Source organism: Coregonus clupeaformis, unplaced genomic scaffold (assembly GCF_020615455.1).
Source record: "Coregonus clupeaformis isolate EN_2021a unplaced genomic scaffold, ASM2061545v1 scaf1159, whole genome shotgun sequence".
NCBI classification, from domain to species: Eukaryota; Metazoa; Chordata; class Actinopteri; order Salmoniformes; family Salmonidae; genus Coregonus; species Coregonus clupeaformis.
This window is the reverse complement of record NW_025534613.1, coordinates 90,570-109,012: the sequence shown is the minus strand read 5'-3', so window position 1 is coordinate 109,012 and position 18,443 is coordinate 90,570. Positions and strand designations below refer to the sequence as shown.

Genomic DNA, 18,443 nt, shown 5'->3' with positions numbered 1-18,443 from the left:
CGGGGCCCGCCGGTGTAACTGCTAAACTGCTTGTTGTACACTGTACTGTCTGATTGTACACTTGGATTTGACTGTGGGATTACTAACACGTAAGTTCTAGTTTGTTGACTATAACGCTAATATGGTTACAACTAGGGCCGGGATGATACCAGTGTTTCGATATCATTAGTATTGTGGCAAGGAAACAAAGCACGAAGCGGATTTAACTTCTTTAGGAAAACTTTGTTGTCATCCAGAGTCACATTTTATTTATTTTCCAAGCTATAGAACACACTATTTTACATACAGCAGGTTTTTAAAGGACCAAAGAATTTGGTCTGCTTAGTATTTTTATTTTTGCCATGAAAAAAATATTGCGTCCCGGCCTTAGTTACAACGATGTAGGCTGTGTAGCGGTTTGTGGTTATGGTATGAAGGTTTGGCATGGAAAAGTATTTGCGCCTGGTCACAAACAGCTGTTGTGTTGTGCACTGAAGTCTACAAGCCAAGGTGAAAGGAGGAATTATACAGTACAACGCGCATAGTGATGATGCTGTATGTGGCTGCTATGAAATGAACTGTGTGTGATGGTAATGGGGTGTATTCATTCTGCCAATTTTAGTTGCAAAACGTTTCTTAAATTGAAGCAAACTGAATGAAACTGGGAGGGACCTACCTGAATTTGTCCAATAAACTAGTTTTAGTTGCAGCAACTGTTTTGACTAATGATTACACACCAGATCAGCTAGATTCAGGCAAGTGTGTGCAAGGCGGTATTGAACGTGTCACTGTCTCACCTTGATTACTCCAATTTTGTCTCTTGACCTGTGCACCTACGTTATAAACTTTAATTTGTAGGCTACGTTGTAGCAACCTCATGATGGATATAGGGCAAATTAGTCTCATTTTAGGAGCCTAAACCTATCGATGTTACATTGATATGGAATATGAATGACAGTCAGCCAATATGCTTTAATAAAAATAAGGCCATGCTCAGTTAAAAAAAAGAATCCTCCCTAATCTTGAACGGCACTGACCACCACTGCCAGACACTTGGGTCATGTGAGGTAGTTGAGTTCTGAAATGTGAACTCACCTCTGCACCATCCATGTCTAACTGGAGCAACCTGTCATGCATAGGCTGTGGAGAAACATTAGCTTACTACTCAGAATAGAGTTTTCAGAATGTGGCACCTACGCAACGCTCTTTGTCTCTCACTAGCATAGTTGTAATATACTGTAGGCCTAATCATGATTGTGTGTGTGTGGTTGTTTTTGAAAGGAAGTGTGAATTACTGTTCACTTCCTACCAGCTGCAGCCATGGAGACTTCAGCCAGCACAGGAAAACAATCAGTAGCACACTGACTGCACAAGCAAAATGATCTCACTGTACACCTGAAGACACACACACACACACACACACACACACACACACACACACACACACACACACACGGAGTACCTACTTGCTTGCTTAGTGGTTGTTGACCACACATAAGCATAACATGGTAGAAATAGTAGATTTACTATGGCTGTCAGTAGTGTTCATTCAACACTAGATGGCTAGAGAGAAGAGTACTATGAGAGGTTTTGGATTGATGGTTTTCCTTTCAGAGATTTGTTTTCTAAACACTGGAGAGTGGCGTAAAGTTTTTCTTCCAACTAGATGGCTGAAAGTGGAGATCTATGCTTGTAAAATGTAGTTTATGGATGGCCTGTAGTACGGTGTCTCTTTCTCAGCAGTATTTCTTGGCTCTGTGACTGGATTGATGTAGACCTAGTGTGAATGTAGTCTAAATGGTGCACATAATGAGTCATTGAACTCAGCGGAGAAAGGAGTGTCCCGCTATATGAAGAGGCAGTTATCATGGCTGTATAGTGTGTGTGTTACATCACTCAGTGGGTTTCCACGGTAGCGATATCAGCAGGGCGCCTGCGACAGCTGAAAAGAATAGAGGGGATGAGTGAGTGGGAAAGGAGAAGATTACGCTCGGAGGTATAGAGCATCACTCACATGGCTGCGTCTGTGTGTGTGTAGGCAGCTCAGTGAACTTGACTTGCTGAATGGGCGCTAAGCATCTCTGTCTTTGACCTCAGGACGTCAGCACTGCTGCTGGAATTGAGCTCATTTCTCAGACATAATCCGCCGCCTTACCTTGGTTCAGAAACCTTGCCTGGATTTCCTCACCAGCTCTGTGTTGAATCATCTCCTTTCACCAGCACTATAGGAGCCATGGATGATGGAATATGGCTGTTTCACACACACATGCTGACTGACACTGAAGTGAGGAGGATATTCAGTCCCTCTTGGAGGACAATGGAAATAGGCTAGATTAAAGAAATGCATCTTTATTATTAAAACCAACAGGTTTTGGCGTGATGCTTTCCCTTTTGCACTGACTGACACTAAGAATGGCAAATAGAAAAATGGGTGCCCTCTGGGTATACCAGAGCTGCTATATTTGGCTATGTCAGTTTGCATACAGATCTGCAACAGTCTGCAATTAGCCAGCTTCCTGTTTTAACACAGGATATAGGCCTAGCAGTGCTCTGGGTCTGTTGTGCTGTGAGGCCATTGATACACTGTAGTGGCTGTATGGATGAGACCAGCCAGCCCACCTAGGCCTTCTGGACAGTGGACATGCATAATTGAATGGCTCTAGAATTCTACAGTACATTTATGGAGTTCCAAAAGCACCAGGTTACAATCAGTATCTGGCTGGGTGGGGCTGCTGTCCACATAACATGGACAGGCTGGACACTACCACAGCCAAACGGCAGCACTGTAAAGAATGTTGCCAGTGAATAGAGTCCCTGGTCAGAGTGCCAGTGCCTCCCACTTCGCTACAGACAGAGCACCGATTTACAATAGTGAGAGACATTTATTAGAGCCTAATTCCCCCCCCCCACCACCAAGCCGTCGGAAAATACGAGTCAGCCATTTCCACTTCTCAGTTCCCCCTCACTTCCTGTTCTCGGGCGGTCTGAAGTGAGATGCAGGAGAGAGGCAGTAGATGAGGGTGTGAGCGAGGCAGTGGGTTGACTGGTGAGATACTGTACTGGCCCTCCTGTCGTGATTTGACCTTGTCGTGTGCCTCCAGTCTTTTCTCCGGCCTCCTCGTTCTCATCCTCAGGGACAGAGCACAGAGACACGCTTCAGGCCAGGCATCTGCTGTGTTCTGCCTGCATACTGTAGCCTAGGTCCAGCCAATACAGATCATACTGCTCGCTACTGTAGCCTAGGTCCAGCCAATACAGATCATATTGCTCGCTACTGTAGCCTAGGTCCAGCCAATACAGATCATATTGCTCGCTACTGTAGCCTAGGTCCAGCCAATACAGATCATATTGCTCGCTACTGTAGCCTAGGTCCAGCCAATACAGATCATATTTCTCTCTCAGAGCTGCCTGTATACTGTAGGCTACATGTAGGGTAGAAACACTGTAGGGTAGGCTACCTCCAGCCAATACAGATCATTCCGCTCTCACAGCACAGAGCCCTGCCTGCCACAGATGAGCTGAGATAGTGGTGGGTTTAGCTTTAGAGAGCAGAGCAGCAGACAACAGGCAGAGGGAGGCATCTGTTCCTTTGGGCGGATCAACTCTCCTGCATTCGCCTCGCTCTGAAGGTCATAGTGGACAGAGGAGTAATTATTAGCTCTTAGAAATGCTTATTAGCATAAAGGAGTCTTTTTTTCTGGGGGCTATATTTGACTCATTCTGGTACGTAGGCTATTATTGCAGTTTATAAGAGCACATTAAGCTTCTTTCTTCATCTTCAGCTTGCTCCAGTGTTCATGCGCCTTGGTTGAAAAGCAAGGTAGTGTCAGTAGGCTATTATTTTCCCTCTGCACATAAATCTTCTTCACAGCGACTGAGTTGACAGAAAGGAAACTGCAGATTTGAATCTGTTTAACAGAAACTACAGAGTAACATTTGAATCTGGTTCTCTTTTGCTTACTCACCAGACCACATGATGTGGTTCTCTACCAGGCCTATTTTGGCTGAGCCTAGATCCTGTCCCAGTGTGATGTTAGTCTGTCAGCGGTAACCACAATACATGGTGATTGACTGTCTGTCTTCTCTTCTGTTGTCCTACAGCTCTGATGGTACCAGCTGACCAGTGACACCTGCCTGAGGACACCTCACCTGCTTCCCCCCTCCCCCACCCCCTTTACCATGTCTGGGATCCAGGTGAGAGGAGAACACACCTACACACGCACGCTAGTAGTGCGCAGGTCAGCTGTTTGTTCATCCCTGCTTGCGATTGCTAATAACCCATCCGCAACTATATGTGAAAATCTGAGGCCCACGACTGACCCTAACCCTCTAATATAGAAAATGCACTTTAGGCTACAGTCAGACAGAGCGGAACAATTTTTTGGTAGGGGGTGCAGGATTCTTTTGGTAGGCTATTAGTCAACTAGTCTATAATTACATACCTGCAGCTTCTCTTCTGTCATTATATGTTGTTGCCTTAGAACAGTGGTTCTCAACTGGTGTTGCATCTGGACCCAAATTGAACCAGGTTGTCTCAGTCGTGACCCAATATTGAATAAGTTCATTATAATTTCTACACACTTTCTACCTGGTCGTTTACGTTTGTTTAGACTGGAGTATTTTTTCATAAATGTTTTAATTAATTAATTAGATATTTTTTTTTGGGGGGGGGGACACCTACAACCCACTCATAACCACCCACCAGTTGAGAATCGCTGCCCTAGAAGACTAAATAAATCCTTGCTCACCAAAATGTAATAAATCGATAGAATTAATGCTGCAATCTAGTTGACATCGGTAAAGTGCTCTGTCATCTCTGCTTCTTTCACGGAGCAAAGATGTTTAGGGACCGGCCGAAAAAATTCAATAACTCTAAAGAAACTGGGAAGATTTTCTGTGCAGTTTCCAAATGACATCAGTTTGACTGGTTGTAAGAAAATAGAAAGCTATTAAAACGACCCAACATGTTTCTGATAAGATTTAAGTTCTGCTTGGATGCATATTTTATGTGGTTGATATACTATCAGCTTTTATGATGCCAATAAAGATAGATACCGCATGTAGAGGTGTTAACACTGCATTTGCATTCTCTCAAGATGCTGAAAGAAATACAGAATATTTGCCTACATTTGGTGTATCATTTTACTACAAGAAATGCTTAATTCTGCAGGAGTTAATATTAAGGCTATGAGAGAGGTTATAGTGTCCAGATTTCAGTTTCCATTTAACCCATCTGAACAATAGGCTGCAGTTCCCTTGACGTGCCATAGGCCTATTTGGAGTCCCCGTCTTGTGACTGTCGAATTTGTACAGAGCCTCACAATCATCACACATAACACTGCAATCATCCTCTCTTACCACTTCACCAAATCTTTCCAAAACATGACTTTTCTGGCCTCCCTTCTCTTTATTTTCAAAAGCATTTTGTGATTGGCGTGTAGGCTGTTTGCCGTACGTACAGTTGCGCCCTAAAGCCCAGGCTGACATACTAATGTCAGATAGCCTAAAATAATGAAAGAAAAACCTCAATGTAGCCTATAGATATAAGTTGCACAAGAATGATATACTTTTTTAAAGGTATTGTTTTCTCTTTATTCAACCCACCCGCCCTTCATCCACACAATATTTCATGACCCTAAACGCGCCTGCCCCGCAGATATAACCGCTGGGACTGAAGGTTATGAGTCAACCCGCGCATCACCAACGCACGAATACTACTTACACACACACACACACACACATTGTAATGTGCCCTGCCCCTTTCAGAAGTGTCATATTTCCCAACTGACTGACATTAGTGCTTCTGCTTATCATCTGGCAACAGCTGCATAGGATGATTACCACCCCCCTGCATCCCCCGGCTTCACATTTGCTTATCAACCCAAATTATTTTAATATTTGGCACACAACAGTACATAACTCTCACATCGCTCCCTCTGTGACGCTCATCTCTCTTTGACTCCTATCGTGAAATGATTGAGGGATGTGTCCAGATAACGTTATCAGACACACAGAGCTGTGCGTAGTGCATTGCTTCAGGAATACACCAGGTTATATGAGGATAGTGGCTGCGTCCCACCCTATTCCCTATATAGTGCTCTACTTCTGGCTGCGTCCCACCCTATTCCCTATATAGTGCACTACTTCTGGCTGCGTCCCACCCTATTCCCTATATAGTGCTCTACTTCTGGCTGCGTCCCACCCTATTCCCCATATAGTGCTCTACTTCTGGCTGCGTCCCACCCTATTCCCTATATAGTGCTCTACTTCTGGCTGCGTCCCCACCCTATTCCCCATATAGTGCTCTACTTCTGGCTGCGTCCCACCCTATTCCCTATATAGTGCACTACTTCTGGCTGCGTCCCACCCTATTCCCTATATAGTGCACTACTTCTGTCTGCGTCCCACCCTATTCCCTATATAGTGCTCTACTTCTGGCTGCGTCCCACCCTATTCCCTATATAGTGCACTACTTCTGGCTGCGTCCCACCCTATTCCCCATATAGTGCTCTACTTCTGGCTGCGTCCCACCCTATTCCCTATATAGTGCACTACTTCTGGCTGCGTCCCACCCTATTCCCTATATAGTGCACTACTTCTGTCTGCGTCCCACCCTATTCCCTATATAGTGCACTACTTCTGGCTGCGTCCCACCCTATTCCCTATATAGTGCACTACTTCTGGCTGCGTCCCCACCCTATTCCCTATATAGTGCACTACTTCTGTCTGCGTCCCACCCTATTCCCCATATAGTGCACTACTTCTGGCTGCGTCCCACCCTATTCCCTATATAGTGCTCTACTTCTGGCTGCGTCCCACCCTATTCCCCATATAGTGCTCTACTTCTGGCTGCGTCCCACCCTATTCCCTATATAGTGCACTACTTCTGGCTGCGTCCCACCCTATTCCCTATATAGTGCACTACTTCTGGCTGCGTCCCACCCTATTCCCTATATAGTGCACTACTTCTGGCTGCGTCCCACCCTATTCCCTATATAGTGCACTACTTCTGGCTGCGTCCCACCCTATTCCCCATATAGTGCTCTACTTCTGGCTGTGTCCCACCCTATTCCCTATATAGTGCACTACTTCTGGCTGCGTCCCACCCTATTCCCTATATAGTGCACTACTTCTGTCTGCGTCCCACCCTATTCCCTATATAGTGCACTACTTCTGGCTGCGTCCCACCCTATTCCCTATATAGTGCACTACTTCTGGCTGCGTCCCACCCTATTCCCTATATAGTGCACTACTTCTGGCTGTGTCCCACCCTATTCCCTATATAGTGCACTACTTCTGTCTGCGTCCCACCCTATTCCCCATATAGTGCTCTACTTCTGGCTGCGTCCCACCCTATTCCCCATATAGTGCTCTACTTCTGGCTGCGTCCCACCCTATTCCCTATATAGTGCTCTACTTCTGGCTGCGTCCCACCCTATTCCCTATATAGTGCTCTACTTCTGGCTGTGTCCCACCCTATTCCCTATATAGTGCTCTACTTCTGGCTGCGTCCCACCCTATTCCCTATATAGTGCACTACTTCTGGCTGCGTCCCACCCTATTCCCTATATAGTGCACTACTTCTGGCTGCGTCCCACCCTATTCCCTATATAGTGCACTACTTCTGGCTGCGTCCCACCCTATTCCCTATATAGTGCACTACTTCTGGCTGCGTCCCACCCTATTCCCCATATAGTGCACTACTTCTGGCTGCGTCCCACCCTATTCCCTATATAGTGCTCTACTTCTGGCTGCGTCCCACCCTATTCCCTATATAGTGCACTACTTCTGGCTGCGTCCCACCCTATTCCCCATATAGTGCACTACTTCTGGCTGTGTCCCACCCTATTCCCTATATAGTGCACTACTTCTGGCTGCGTCCCACCCTATTCCCTATATAGTGCACTACTACTGACCAGAGCCTCTAGGGAATAGGGTGCCATTTCGGATGCAGCCAGTCTGTCACACACCTGCTGCTTTGTACTCTCATTGCCTCTAACCGATAACATACAACCATGACTCCTATGAAAGATATTGTTAATTACAACACTGACGCCACAACGTCACCGGTTAGACGTAGGAGCCTCACAGTTAATGCCTAAGAATAGGCCCACAATTCTATATGGGCTAAACAGCATATAGGACAAACCAGTCAAGCTACCATTGAATTGTAGACCTTTATATGCTTGTGATAATGTGTTATTGTAACCCTAGGGCAATTGAATTTCTCCCTGAGTGTCAATTACGTAAATGCAAGTCACTCGTCCAAGCTATGACTATCTGTAACCTTCAATCTCAGTTATAACAGCTCCTCTCCTCTTCACTCGTGACCTAGGTGCCATGGTTGCCTGGCACAGAGTGTGTAGCCAAGTACAACTTCCAGTCGACGAATGAACAGGACCTGCCTTTCTGTAAAGGAGATGTGTTGACCATCATCGGAGTCACCAGGGTAAGCAAGGCTCACCTTTCTTTACTGAGGAAATGGCATTCCTATGTCAATGTAAAACCGTTATGGTGCTGGACTTTTTATACAGCTGTGGTATTATACAGCTGTGTTAAAGGGTGTTTCTACTGCTGTTTCAGGATCCCAACTGGTACAAAGCGAAGAACACAGTGGGCAGAGAGGGAACCATCCCAGCTAACTACGTCCAGAAAAGGGAAGGGGTCAAGTCAGGGGGAAAACTCAGTCTTATGCCGTAAGTACACAAGACAGTACCTTGCTGCTCTGTCACACAGGATGTGCTTTTACCTGTGAGGAGTTCCCATGTTTCACTGTATAATAAAGGTCTGAATATGGGGCTTAGTTAATCAGAAATGGAGTGTTACAAAGGCCTGATAGGAGACGTTGGTAATATATTTGTTGTCTTTTGCCTCCTCTGTCCCTTCGCTGCTCTCTGGGTGGCTGCCTGCCACTGTGGGTGGGGCTAACTGGCGCTGCGATTTGAATCGGCTCTTTGAAGGGACAGTTATTTCAAAAGAGGAAAAAAACAAAAGACATATGCAAATGGTATAAAACAGGAGGCCAGGAGGAAATTGCAGAGTTCTCTCTCACACACACACACACACAGGACAAGGCTGGGAGATGATGCCAGTCAGGTGGCTGAGGTTGCTGCACTCAAACGTGCTGGACCAAAACACACTGATGGTGTGTGTCTCTCTCTCTCCCTCTCTCTGTGTCACACACACACACACACACTGCAGACTCTCTCCCCCACCATCCCCATCTTCTGAGCTTAACCACCCAGCTGAGGAGAGGAAAGCTCAAGCTGTGTGGTGAAGGGCGACCAGTCAAGTGTTACAAGGAAGGACAAAGGCAAGGCTACTCCACTGGACAGGGAACTGGCTGGAGGGAGAGGGTCTGCTGTCCTTATGAAGTAGAGGTCACCAGTGGAGGGACCGAGCAGAGCCCACTGCCCTCCTACTCTCCTTCAGCTGTAAGAGAGCAAACTCTCTGTAAATACAGCCAATGATACATCCCCTCAGAGAGGAGTGGTTAGTGGTGAGAGTCCGAGGGGGGGGGGGGGTTGTTATGATGTTATGAATTGGTAACAGTGTCAGCTGTGTTCTTGGGTCTGTTGGTCTCCACACCCTGAGAGATGCTGCTCTCTGACCTCACAGCTCACTGCTGTCACCTGCTGGTAGTCATCTACTCCTGTTGGTAGGGAGAGGGGATACAGTACCACCCTAAAGAAGACTGACAAAAGGCCTCCGTCTCCTGCTCACTGCAGTTTCTCCTACGTCCTTCCCCACTGTCCTTCCTTACTCCATTTTCCCCTTACTTCTAGCAGCCTGTTTTCCCTTTCTCCCATCGTATGACTAATGATAATGAGTAGCACAAACTGCAACATATAAATGACACATATTACATGCCCTGCTTCCTCATTACATGGCCTGACTGGTTGCTCCTGTGTGCTCCTCCTGTGTTTGACTGGTTGGTCATATGTTTGGCTGGTAGCTACTGTGTAGCTCCTGTGTGCTCCTCCTGTGTTTTGGCTGTTGGTTACTCAGTATTTGGCTGACTTCTGGCTTACTGGCGCCTGCTCTCAGATTAATGGGAGTTAAGGAGGCTGCTGTCCATGGAGAAGCAGCTCCGCTGATCTAATCAACTCAATCCTCCCTCCGCATTAAGCCGCTTTGCACAGCACAGGCCCTGCTCTGTCTGTCTGTCTTGGTGCTGGGCAACGGAGGGAGGGAGGGAAGTGTGTAAATCAATTACACACTTTGATTACCCTTAACTCGCCAGCCCCCAGAGACCCCTGTGGACCTCAGTCCTGCTGCTACTGTTTACATACTGCTGGGGGATTCTGTGTTAGGTTCTACTACATGGGTGGAATAGATAAGAGATAAATGATCTTAAGGAGAAAGCCAAGCAAGGGGTGGGGTTTATCCAGTAAAAGCCTATAGATGTTATACATGAGAGGTGAGGTAGGGGCCGTGTTTAATAGCTTGAGCTAAAACAAAGAAGGGAACCACATGTGTTTTCCCTAAGAGAGCTTTATAAAGCCAGTGTTAGTCCAGTGTCCTGCAGCTTGCCTTGCGGTCAGCCGAGGGCAGGTTTCATAGACTGTGTTCTGAGGTGAGGAGAGACGCTGTGCTGCTCTTTGTGTGGTCTCACCTCCCTGTGAATGGAGAGGTCTGGCAGGCCCTGCCCTGCGTCTTGCCTGCCCTGAGCTGCTTTGCATTTTCCTGTTATTGCAGAGCCTGTGTCAGTTTCCGACTCTGCCTGCCCCTGTGTGTTTGTGTGTGGGTCGGCGTTTCCTGTTTATGCCAAGGCACTTTCTCACTGGCTCCTTGAGACACAGACAGGCTCACTCCACTGCTCTAAGCACAACCGCCTAGAAATACCACTGCCTTACATTATGCTGAACTACTGCTATTGTCCCCTTTACCTTGTGTCTATGGCTGACTGTTTATAAACTATTTTAATACAGGGCTTTGTATGGGTATTACATGGCCAACATTGCATGCTAGCAATAATAATGAGTAGATCTCCCCTCTAATTATTAGCTTGTCTTTTGACCCTTTATGTATTTTGATGACATTGGTATGGTCATTTCTGTAGTCCATTAAGGCCCTATCTCTGTCCTGTCCGTCCCCCTCTCTCCTCCTCCTGTCCCTCTTCAGATGGTTCCATGGTAAGATAACGCGGGAGCAGGCAGAGCGCCTCCTCTACCCCCCAGAGACGGGTCTGTTCCTGGCGAGGGAGAGCACCAACTACCCCGGGGACTACACCCTGTGTGTCAGCTGTGAAGGCAAGGTGGAGCACTACCGCATCATCTATCACAACGGCAAGCTCAGCATCGACGAGGAGGAGTTCTTCGAGAACCTCATGCAGCTGGTGGAGGTAAGGCTGTGTCAGCCAGTTAGTCCGAAACACTCCCTATTTCTTAGTGTTTAGGCTACCCCCTCAGCTCACACACTGCCTATCCTGTACGGTGGTAAGGTACTCGTCAATGACGCTTAGTCACATAGTTAGAGAAGGCAAAGGGGGTGGAGGGTATTGATGGGGGGGGAATCAATATTATTTTGGACAATATTATATTGATACTTTGACTCCAAGTATTGATTTGTAAAAATAAATAAAAACGTATATTTTCTTTGCTAGCTAACGTTAGCTAGCGCTAGTTGGCTATACCTGGTATTTTTCATCCTATAGCTTGTTCAGTCTTCTTTTTAAATAGGCAGCCAACATGTTTTCAGCACTTTTATTTCCATGACTGATCAAAACTTTTCTCATGCCCTCTTGTCTCTCTGCAGCAGACATATAGTGAGCAATATTGTTTGGAACATGAAATCGCAACAAAATTGCAGTATCGAATCGCAATACATATCGGATCGGCACCTAAGTATCATGATATCATATCGTGAGGTCCCTGGAAATTCCCAGTCCTAGTGGAGGGAGACTGCTGCGTGGTCTATTAGACAGCCTCTACCACAGCAGTAGGGCTGAGTCAGTGTGTTAAGAAAGGGAGGAATTGGGCCATGGTGGGAAAGGTCTCTCTTCCCCAGAGATAAGATGCTCCATCAGGCTTCTAGCTAGATTGTTTGCAATCACACTTTTAATTAACGCTCATCTCCTTCCCAGCGGCGCTGCTGGGATTTAGGCAGGAATCTGCACACTGGCACCGAGGACCATCTGTCTAACCAGCACACCCACAATCCTCTGCTTATTCCTCCTGCGTCCCCCCTCTCTCTCTCGCCCCCCCACTTCTCTCTCTCTCTCGCGCCCCCCCTTTCTCGCCCACTCTCTCGCTCTTTCTCGCCCCCTCTCTAATAGCGCCTGTGACTGGATTTCTCACATTCCTGTGTGATTTCTAGCTCGTTCCTTTTCCCCTTGCTCTGACTGGCCTGTCACAACAGGCTCCACATGGGTACACACACGCATGCCCACGCACACACACAAGTTGCCCTTCCCTGTCAATACACCCACATCCAGTGGGATTTGTGGTGTTAACCACACAATAGCAATCAAACACTGTTGCATTTAAGGGATTAGGCATGCACATGTTAAGTACTTGGGTTGTTGTTATGGATGGTGGGTACTAATGTGTGGAGATTCAAGTGTGTATTCAGGCACATTGAGTATTTTTGCATTATCCAAATATCAGTTATATAACCTTGGTTTCATGACCGCAAATATGAAGAAGTTATGTGCTAATTTGATAATGGGTCTTTAAAGCTCAAATATGGTGTTGACATGACTATATTTGATCTATGTTTAGTAGCTTGTAGAGGCAATAGTTCCTGTACCGTGCTGCCCTCTGGTGGTTGTGAATGCTACTCGCATGTAAAACAGACCGTGGCAGTCAGATTACAGTCAATGACTGGGTGCTTCTCCATTGTTTAACAAACTAATCATACATCAAAAAGATGGGCAGTGTGTTTGTGACTGGTTAACCTGATCACATGAAGATCAGTTGGTGTCGACAGGATTATGTGAGTGTGTATCTAAAGTGAAGGTGCAGTTAGTGACCTCTCTCACCACCAAACACACAATTCCCATGCTTCTCCTGTTAATTAGCAGAGTCCCCTCTAGCCCTCCAATCCCAGCATCCTTTTCACCCCAGACTGCTGAGACCCTTCTTGACTCCCGCTCTTTGTTGTCTATCTTTGACATACGGTTGACATGCAGTTCTACCACCTCATTGTGACTATGCAGCTACTATTGATATACACACTACCCAACTCACCAGGTACTGTCTCTCTCCTCTCTCCATTCAGCACTACACCAAAGACGCCGACGGCCTCTGTACCAGACTCATCAAGCCAAAGCTGATGGAGGGAACGGTGGCCGCCCAGGATGAATTCTCCAGGAGTAAGAACACTTTACTAACCTTGTGTTCCCATTCTCTTGAGTCACTCTTGGTCTGTAAGAATACACACAGTGACTCAGTCTTGTATCTTCTGTAGTACAGTAAACCTGGGCTTAATGACTTGAATCAGCGGTAAGTCTTTAACCTTGTGCTCTGTGCTGAAGTGCTTTGCTCTGTCTGGGGAAGGATGCTGTTTCATTAGTACTGCTGGAACCAGTCTGACTTTCTTTCCATCTCTCTTTCTCTCTCTCCTCTCTCTGCCGCTGCTCCACAGGCGGCTGGGCCTTGAACAGAAAGGAACTCAAGCTCATCCAGACCATTGGCAAAGGGGAGTTTGGAGGTAAAGACCCTAACTGAGACCAGTACTTATAAAGAGAAGTGTCTCTGTCCATCCCCATGTGAGGCGTGTGTGTCGTTGTCCAGTGTTACATCTATGTATCTGTCCTGTTCAGATGTGATGGTGGGGGACTACAGAGGGACCAAGGTGGCAGTGAAGTGCATCAAACACGATGCCACGGCCCAGGCGTTCATCGCTGAGGCCTCCGTCATGACGTAAGTCTCAACCATTCTGTTTTATGGTCTTACGCACTTTCTTTAATACCTTATGACTGTGTTTCTGTGTCTGTACACCTTAGAGTGTGGCTGTGTCACTAAAAACCCTCTCTCTACCCTGCAGGCAACTGAGGCACAACAACCTGGTTCAGCTGCTGGGGGTGATCGTGGAGGAGAGGGGCAGTCTCTACATCGTCACAGAGTACATGGCCAAGGTACTTCAGTCTACTGTATTGCTGGACCAGGGACTACTGTATCCACTGTCTGGAGTCCACTGTCCCTTTATGATAGTGTCTGTTCCTACTTCCCAGCTTGACAGCCATCCCCCTCTCCCCCTCCCCCCCACCACAGGGCAGTCTAGTGGACTACCTCCGTTCTCGAGGACGGACTGTGCTGGGAGGAGACTGTTTGCTCAAATTCTCACTGTAAGTCATCCACAGGAAGTTTTGCAGTATTGGATGTCTTTATTCAATTATAATGTGATTTCCCTGGAGAGGAAGCCAGAATTCAAAGTATTTTAAATGGTTATTGGTATCACTTATCTGCAATGAAATGAGTCATTTGTCTTGGCTGAGTGATCCCATTGTTTCTCTTTTTGTCTCTCTCACATCTCCATTTGGTGACCCCTTCTCTCCTCGCTCTCCCCTGCCGTGCAGTGACGTGTGTGAAGCCATGGAATACCTGGAGGCCAATAACTTTGTGCACAGAGACCTGGCGGCCCGGAACGTGCTGGTGTCTGACGACAACATCGCCAAGGTCAGCGACTTTGGTCTGACCAAGGAGGCCTCGTCCACACAGGACACTGCCAAACTGCCCGTCAAATGGACCTCCCCCGAAGCCCTGCGAGAGAAGGTGAGGGGGAAAAAGGGAGGAGATTGGACGAATGAGGGAGGGGAGCGTAGATTGGAGTATGCTCATAGTGTATCCTAAGCTCTGTTTGTCTTTGTGTCTGTGGTGTCTTGTGTAGTTGACCTCAGTCTCTCCCTTTGCTCCCTCCAGAGGTTCTCCACTAAGTCAGACGTGTGGAGTTATGGTATCCTGCTTTGGGAGATCTACTCCTTTGGGCGTGTGCCTTACCCCAGAATTGTAAGTATGATATTGTAAGGTGACTCCAGCAGGGGGCAGCAGCCTTATCTATATTGCCTTCTCCAATGTGAGGCAAAAATAGAGATCTAGATGTGTGATGTATTTCATATCATTTGATAGATATGAAATTCGTGCACATGCAGATAAGTTGACACCACTGTTCAGACAGTGAAGGATGTTAGAACATACAGTGCCTTCGGAAAGTATTCAGACCCCTTGACTTTTTCCACATTTTGTTAGGTTACAGCCTTATTCTAAAATGGATTAAATAGTTACTTTTGTTCATCAGTCTACTCACAATACCCCATTATGATAAAGCAAAATGTTTTGCTAATTTATTCAAAATAAACAACTGAAATATAACACTTACATAAGTATTCATACCCTTTACTCAGTACTTTGTTGAAGCACCTTTGGCAGCGATTTCAGCCTTGAGTCTTCTTGGGTGTGACACCTGTATTTGTGGAGTTTCTCCCATTGTTCTCTGCAGATCCTCTCAAGCTCTGTCAGGTTGGATGGGGAGCGTTGCTGCACAGCTATTTTCAGGTCTCTCCAGAGATGTTTGATCGGGTTCAAGTCCGGGCTCTGGCTGGGCCACTCAGAGACTTGTCCCGAAGCAACTCCTGCGTTGACTTGGCTGTGTGCTTAGGGTTGTTGTCCTGTTGGAAAGTGAACCTTCGCCCCAGTCTGAGGTCCTGAGCGCTCTGGAGCAGGTTTTCATCAAGGATCTCTCTGTACTTTGCTCCATTCATCTTTCCCTCGATCCTGACTAGTCTCCTAGTCCCTGCCATTGAAAAACATCCCCACAGCATGATGCTGCCACCACCATGCTTCACCGTAGGGATGGTGACAGGTTTCCTCCAGATGTGACGCTTGGCATTCAGGCCAAAGAGTTACATCTTGGTTTCATTAGACCAGAGAATCTTGTTTCTCATGGTCTGAGATTCTTTAGGTGCCTTTTGGTAAACTCCAAGCGGGCTGTCATGTGCCTTTTACTGAGGAATGGCTTCCGTGTGGCCACACTACCATAAAGGCCTGATTTTGTGGAGTACTGCAGAGATGGTTGTCCTTCTGGAAGGTTCACCCATCTCCACAGAGGAACTCTAGAGCTCTGTCAGAGTGACCATCAGGTTCTTGGTCACCTCCCTGACCAAGGCCCTTCTCCCCCGATTGCTCGTTTTGGCCGGGAGGCCAGCTCTAGGAAGAGTCTTGGTGGTTCCAAACTTCTTCCATTTAAGAGTGATGGAGGCCACTGTGTTCTTGGGGACCTTCAATGCTGCAGAAATGTTTTGGTACCCTTCCCCAGATCTGTGTCTCTGGCTCTACGGACAATTCCTTCGACCTCATGGCTTGGTTTTTGCTCTGACGTGCACTGTCAACTGTGGGACCTTATATAGACTGGTGTGTGCCTTTCCAAATATTGTACAATCAATTGAATTTACCACAGGTGGACTCCAATCAAGTTGTAGAAACATCTCAAGGATGATCAATGGAAACAGGATGCACCTGCGCTCAATTTCGTGTCTCATAGCAAAGGGTCTGAATACTTATGTAAATAAGGTATTTCTGTTTATTTTTTATGTTTGCAAACATTTATACCATCCTGTTTTTGCTTTGTCATTATGGGGTATTGTGTGGAGATTGCTGAGATTTAAAAAAAGAAATCAATTTTAGAATAAGGCTGTAACAAAACAGTCAAGGGGTCTGAGTACTTTCCGAAGGCACTATAATAGTACAGTATGTGGTTGAGTTGATAACACCCTCCTCTCTGCTCCTCAGCCCCTGAAGGAGGTGGTGCCGCGGGTGGAGAAGGGTTACAAGATGGATGCACCCGAGGGCTGCCCGGTGGTGGTGTACGACGTCATGAAGCAGTGCTGGACCCTGGACGTGGGGCTGCGGCCCTCCTTCCGCATGCTGAGAGACAAGCTGTCGCATATCAGAGCCAAAGAGCTCTACCTGTGAGGGGCAGGGAGGGGAGACGCAGCAGCCTAGAGCGGAGGGAGGGATAGTGGGAGCGTCCGGGCCGGGCTGGGGGAAACTAACTGGAGCAGGACTGGAACTCATCTGCCTGCCTCACCTGTGGACCACACCCTACCTGAGACCTCACCTACACCTGTTTTCCTCTTGGACTGTAGTCAACCCTCCCCTGTGTTACCTTCCCCCTCTACTCTTCTGAAAGAAAGGAACAGAAGTCCTGTATGTGTTGTATAGCTTTCTACTGGCTGGTTCTCTTCCTCTCTCTCCAGTCCATCGGCCTCCCTCTATCCCCCCCTCCTCCTCCTGTTCTCCCAGTCTCTCCACTGGCTTTGTCCTCTCCTTGGAAACTCTTTTCAGATTTTCTTCCTCTCTAAAACATGATGATAATGGGGGAGGCTGGCCTTTTCCTCCACAAGTTTGTCAGATGCTCTCAATCTCTCCTTCCCTCTATCTGTGCTCTGATCATTCCTGTATCTCTGTTGGTTGGTAGTGTGGCGCTGCATGCCCTCTGTCCCTCACCCTCCTGTGTGTGTCCGTGTGTGGGGCCTTGCTTGGGGCCTTCGCTCTGTGCCAAAGTGCCTCCAGTATACAGAGCTCCAGACTCCCTCAGCCTCCAGAACCTACTTCTCCAGTCGGACTAATCAGTTGTTTTTTTATTCATTTTTTAAAATAAATATTTTTTTTATTTTTCTTTCTCCGGGGGGTTGTTGGTTCATTTGCTTTGTGCTGTTGTCCCCCTCGGCTCCAGAACAGGTTCTTCTATGTCCGTTAAAGAGAAGGTGAACATTTGAGAGGACAAGAGGCTAGAACACACCCAGGACATAGGAGCTTCCCAGCTGAGACTCTTTATCTCCAACTCAACACAGGACTACAGAACAGGGGAGGGAGGGGCAGGTCTCAACATGGTAGATTCATCATATGTGGGCTTGTTTTATATTAAAATATATTTAAAGGATTAAAAAAAGAACTAAAAAATGAAAAGATGAGAATCTAAAAAGGACAACTTAAAGGAAGGAAGAAGCCAAGAAAAGAAAGACTGAAGGATATAAGAATGTTTTAGTGTCCGTGTGAAGTGAAGGCTGGGGTTGGGTATGTGCATGCCATGCGAGAGGCCTTGGGTTTAACTGTCGGTGCTTTCAATGTTCATTGTTTTATTATGCTACCATGATTATGAATAAATCATTCCATCTGACCAGTGTGGAAAGAACGTCAACAGTCAACACTATGACATCACAGGGTGAGGGGACTCCCCTCTGAAATCACCTGGGTACCATTCAATCATGTGCCTGAGTGAATGTCCTGGATGATAGAGGAAACAGCAGGGCAGCGGGCCACTGGGGATGCCCTGGGTGTTTTTTCCATATGAAGTGAACCACTACTCATTATAATGCTATTACACACAGTAAATATTCATTTACACACAGGTAATACATCCATTCCGCACACTTTACATACTGGGTTCATACATACTTGGGCCAAATAACCTTATTTGGCTGAACTGTGAATAAGGCATTCAAACTGGATTTATCCTGCAGT

General features: G+C 46.8%; 1 protein-coding gene across 1 annotated transcript in view; it reads left to right on the top strand.

Annotated features, from left to right (window-relative positions):
- Positions 1–18,099, top strand: part of LOC121583018 (tyrosine-protein kinase CSK) — a 35,331-nt gene extending 17,232 nt beyond the window's left edge. The window contains exons 2-13 of the mRNA XM_041899228.2: positions 4,081–4,173; positions 8,315–8,428; positions 8,563–8,675; positions 11,104–11,323; positions 13,201–13,294; positions 13,567–13,632; positions 13,745–13,844; positions 13,969–14,059; positions 14,196–14,269; positions 14,501–14,696; positions 14,844–14,930; positions 16,710–18,099. Of these exons, the coding sequence (XP_041755162.1) occupies positions 4,159–4,173; positions 8,315–8,428; positions 8,563–8,675; positions 11,104–11,323; positions 13,201–13,294; positions 13,567–13,632; positions 13,745–13,844; positions 13,969–14,059; positions 14,196–14,269; positions 14,501–14,696; positions 14,844–14,930; positions 16,710–16,892 (1,353 nt within the window). The 5' untranslated portion in view covers positions 4,081–4,158 and the 3' untranslated portion in view covers positions 16,893–18,099. The remainder of the gene's footprint in view (positions 1–4,080; positions 4,174–8,314; positions 8,429–8,562; positions 8,676–11,103; positions 11,324–13,200; positions 13,295–13,566; positions 13,633–13,744; positions 13,845–13,968; positions 14,060–14,195; positions 14,270–14,500; positions 14,697–14,843; positions 14,931–16,709) is intronic.
- The last annotated feature ends 344 nt before the right edge of the window (positions 18,100–18,443 follow it).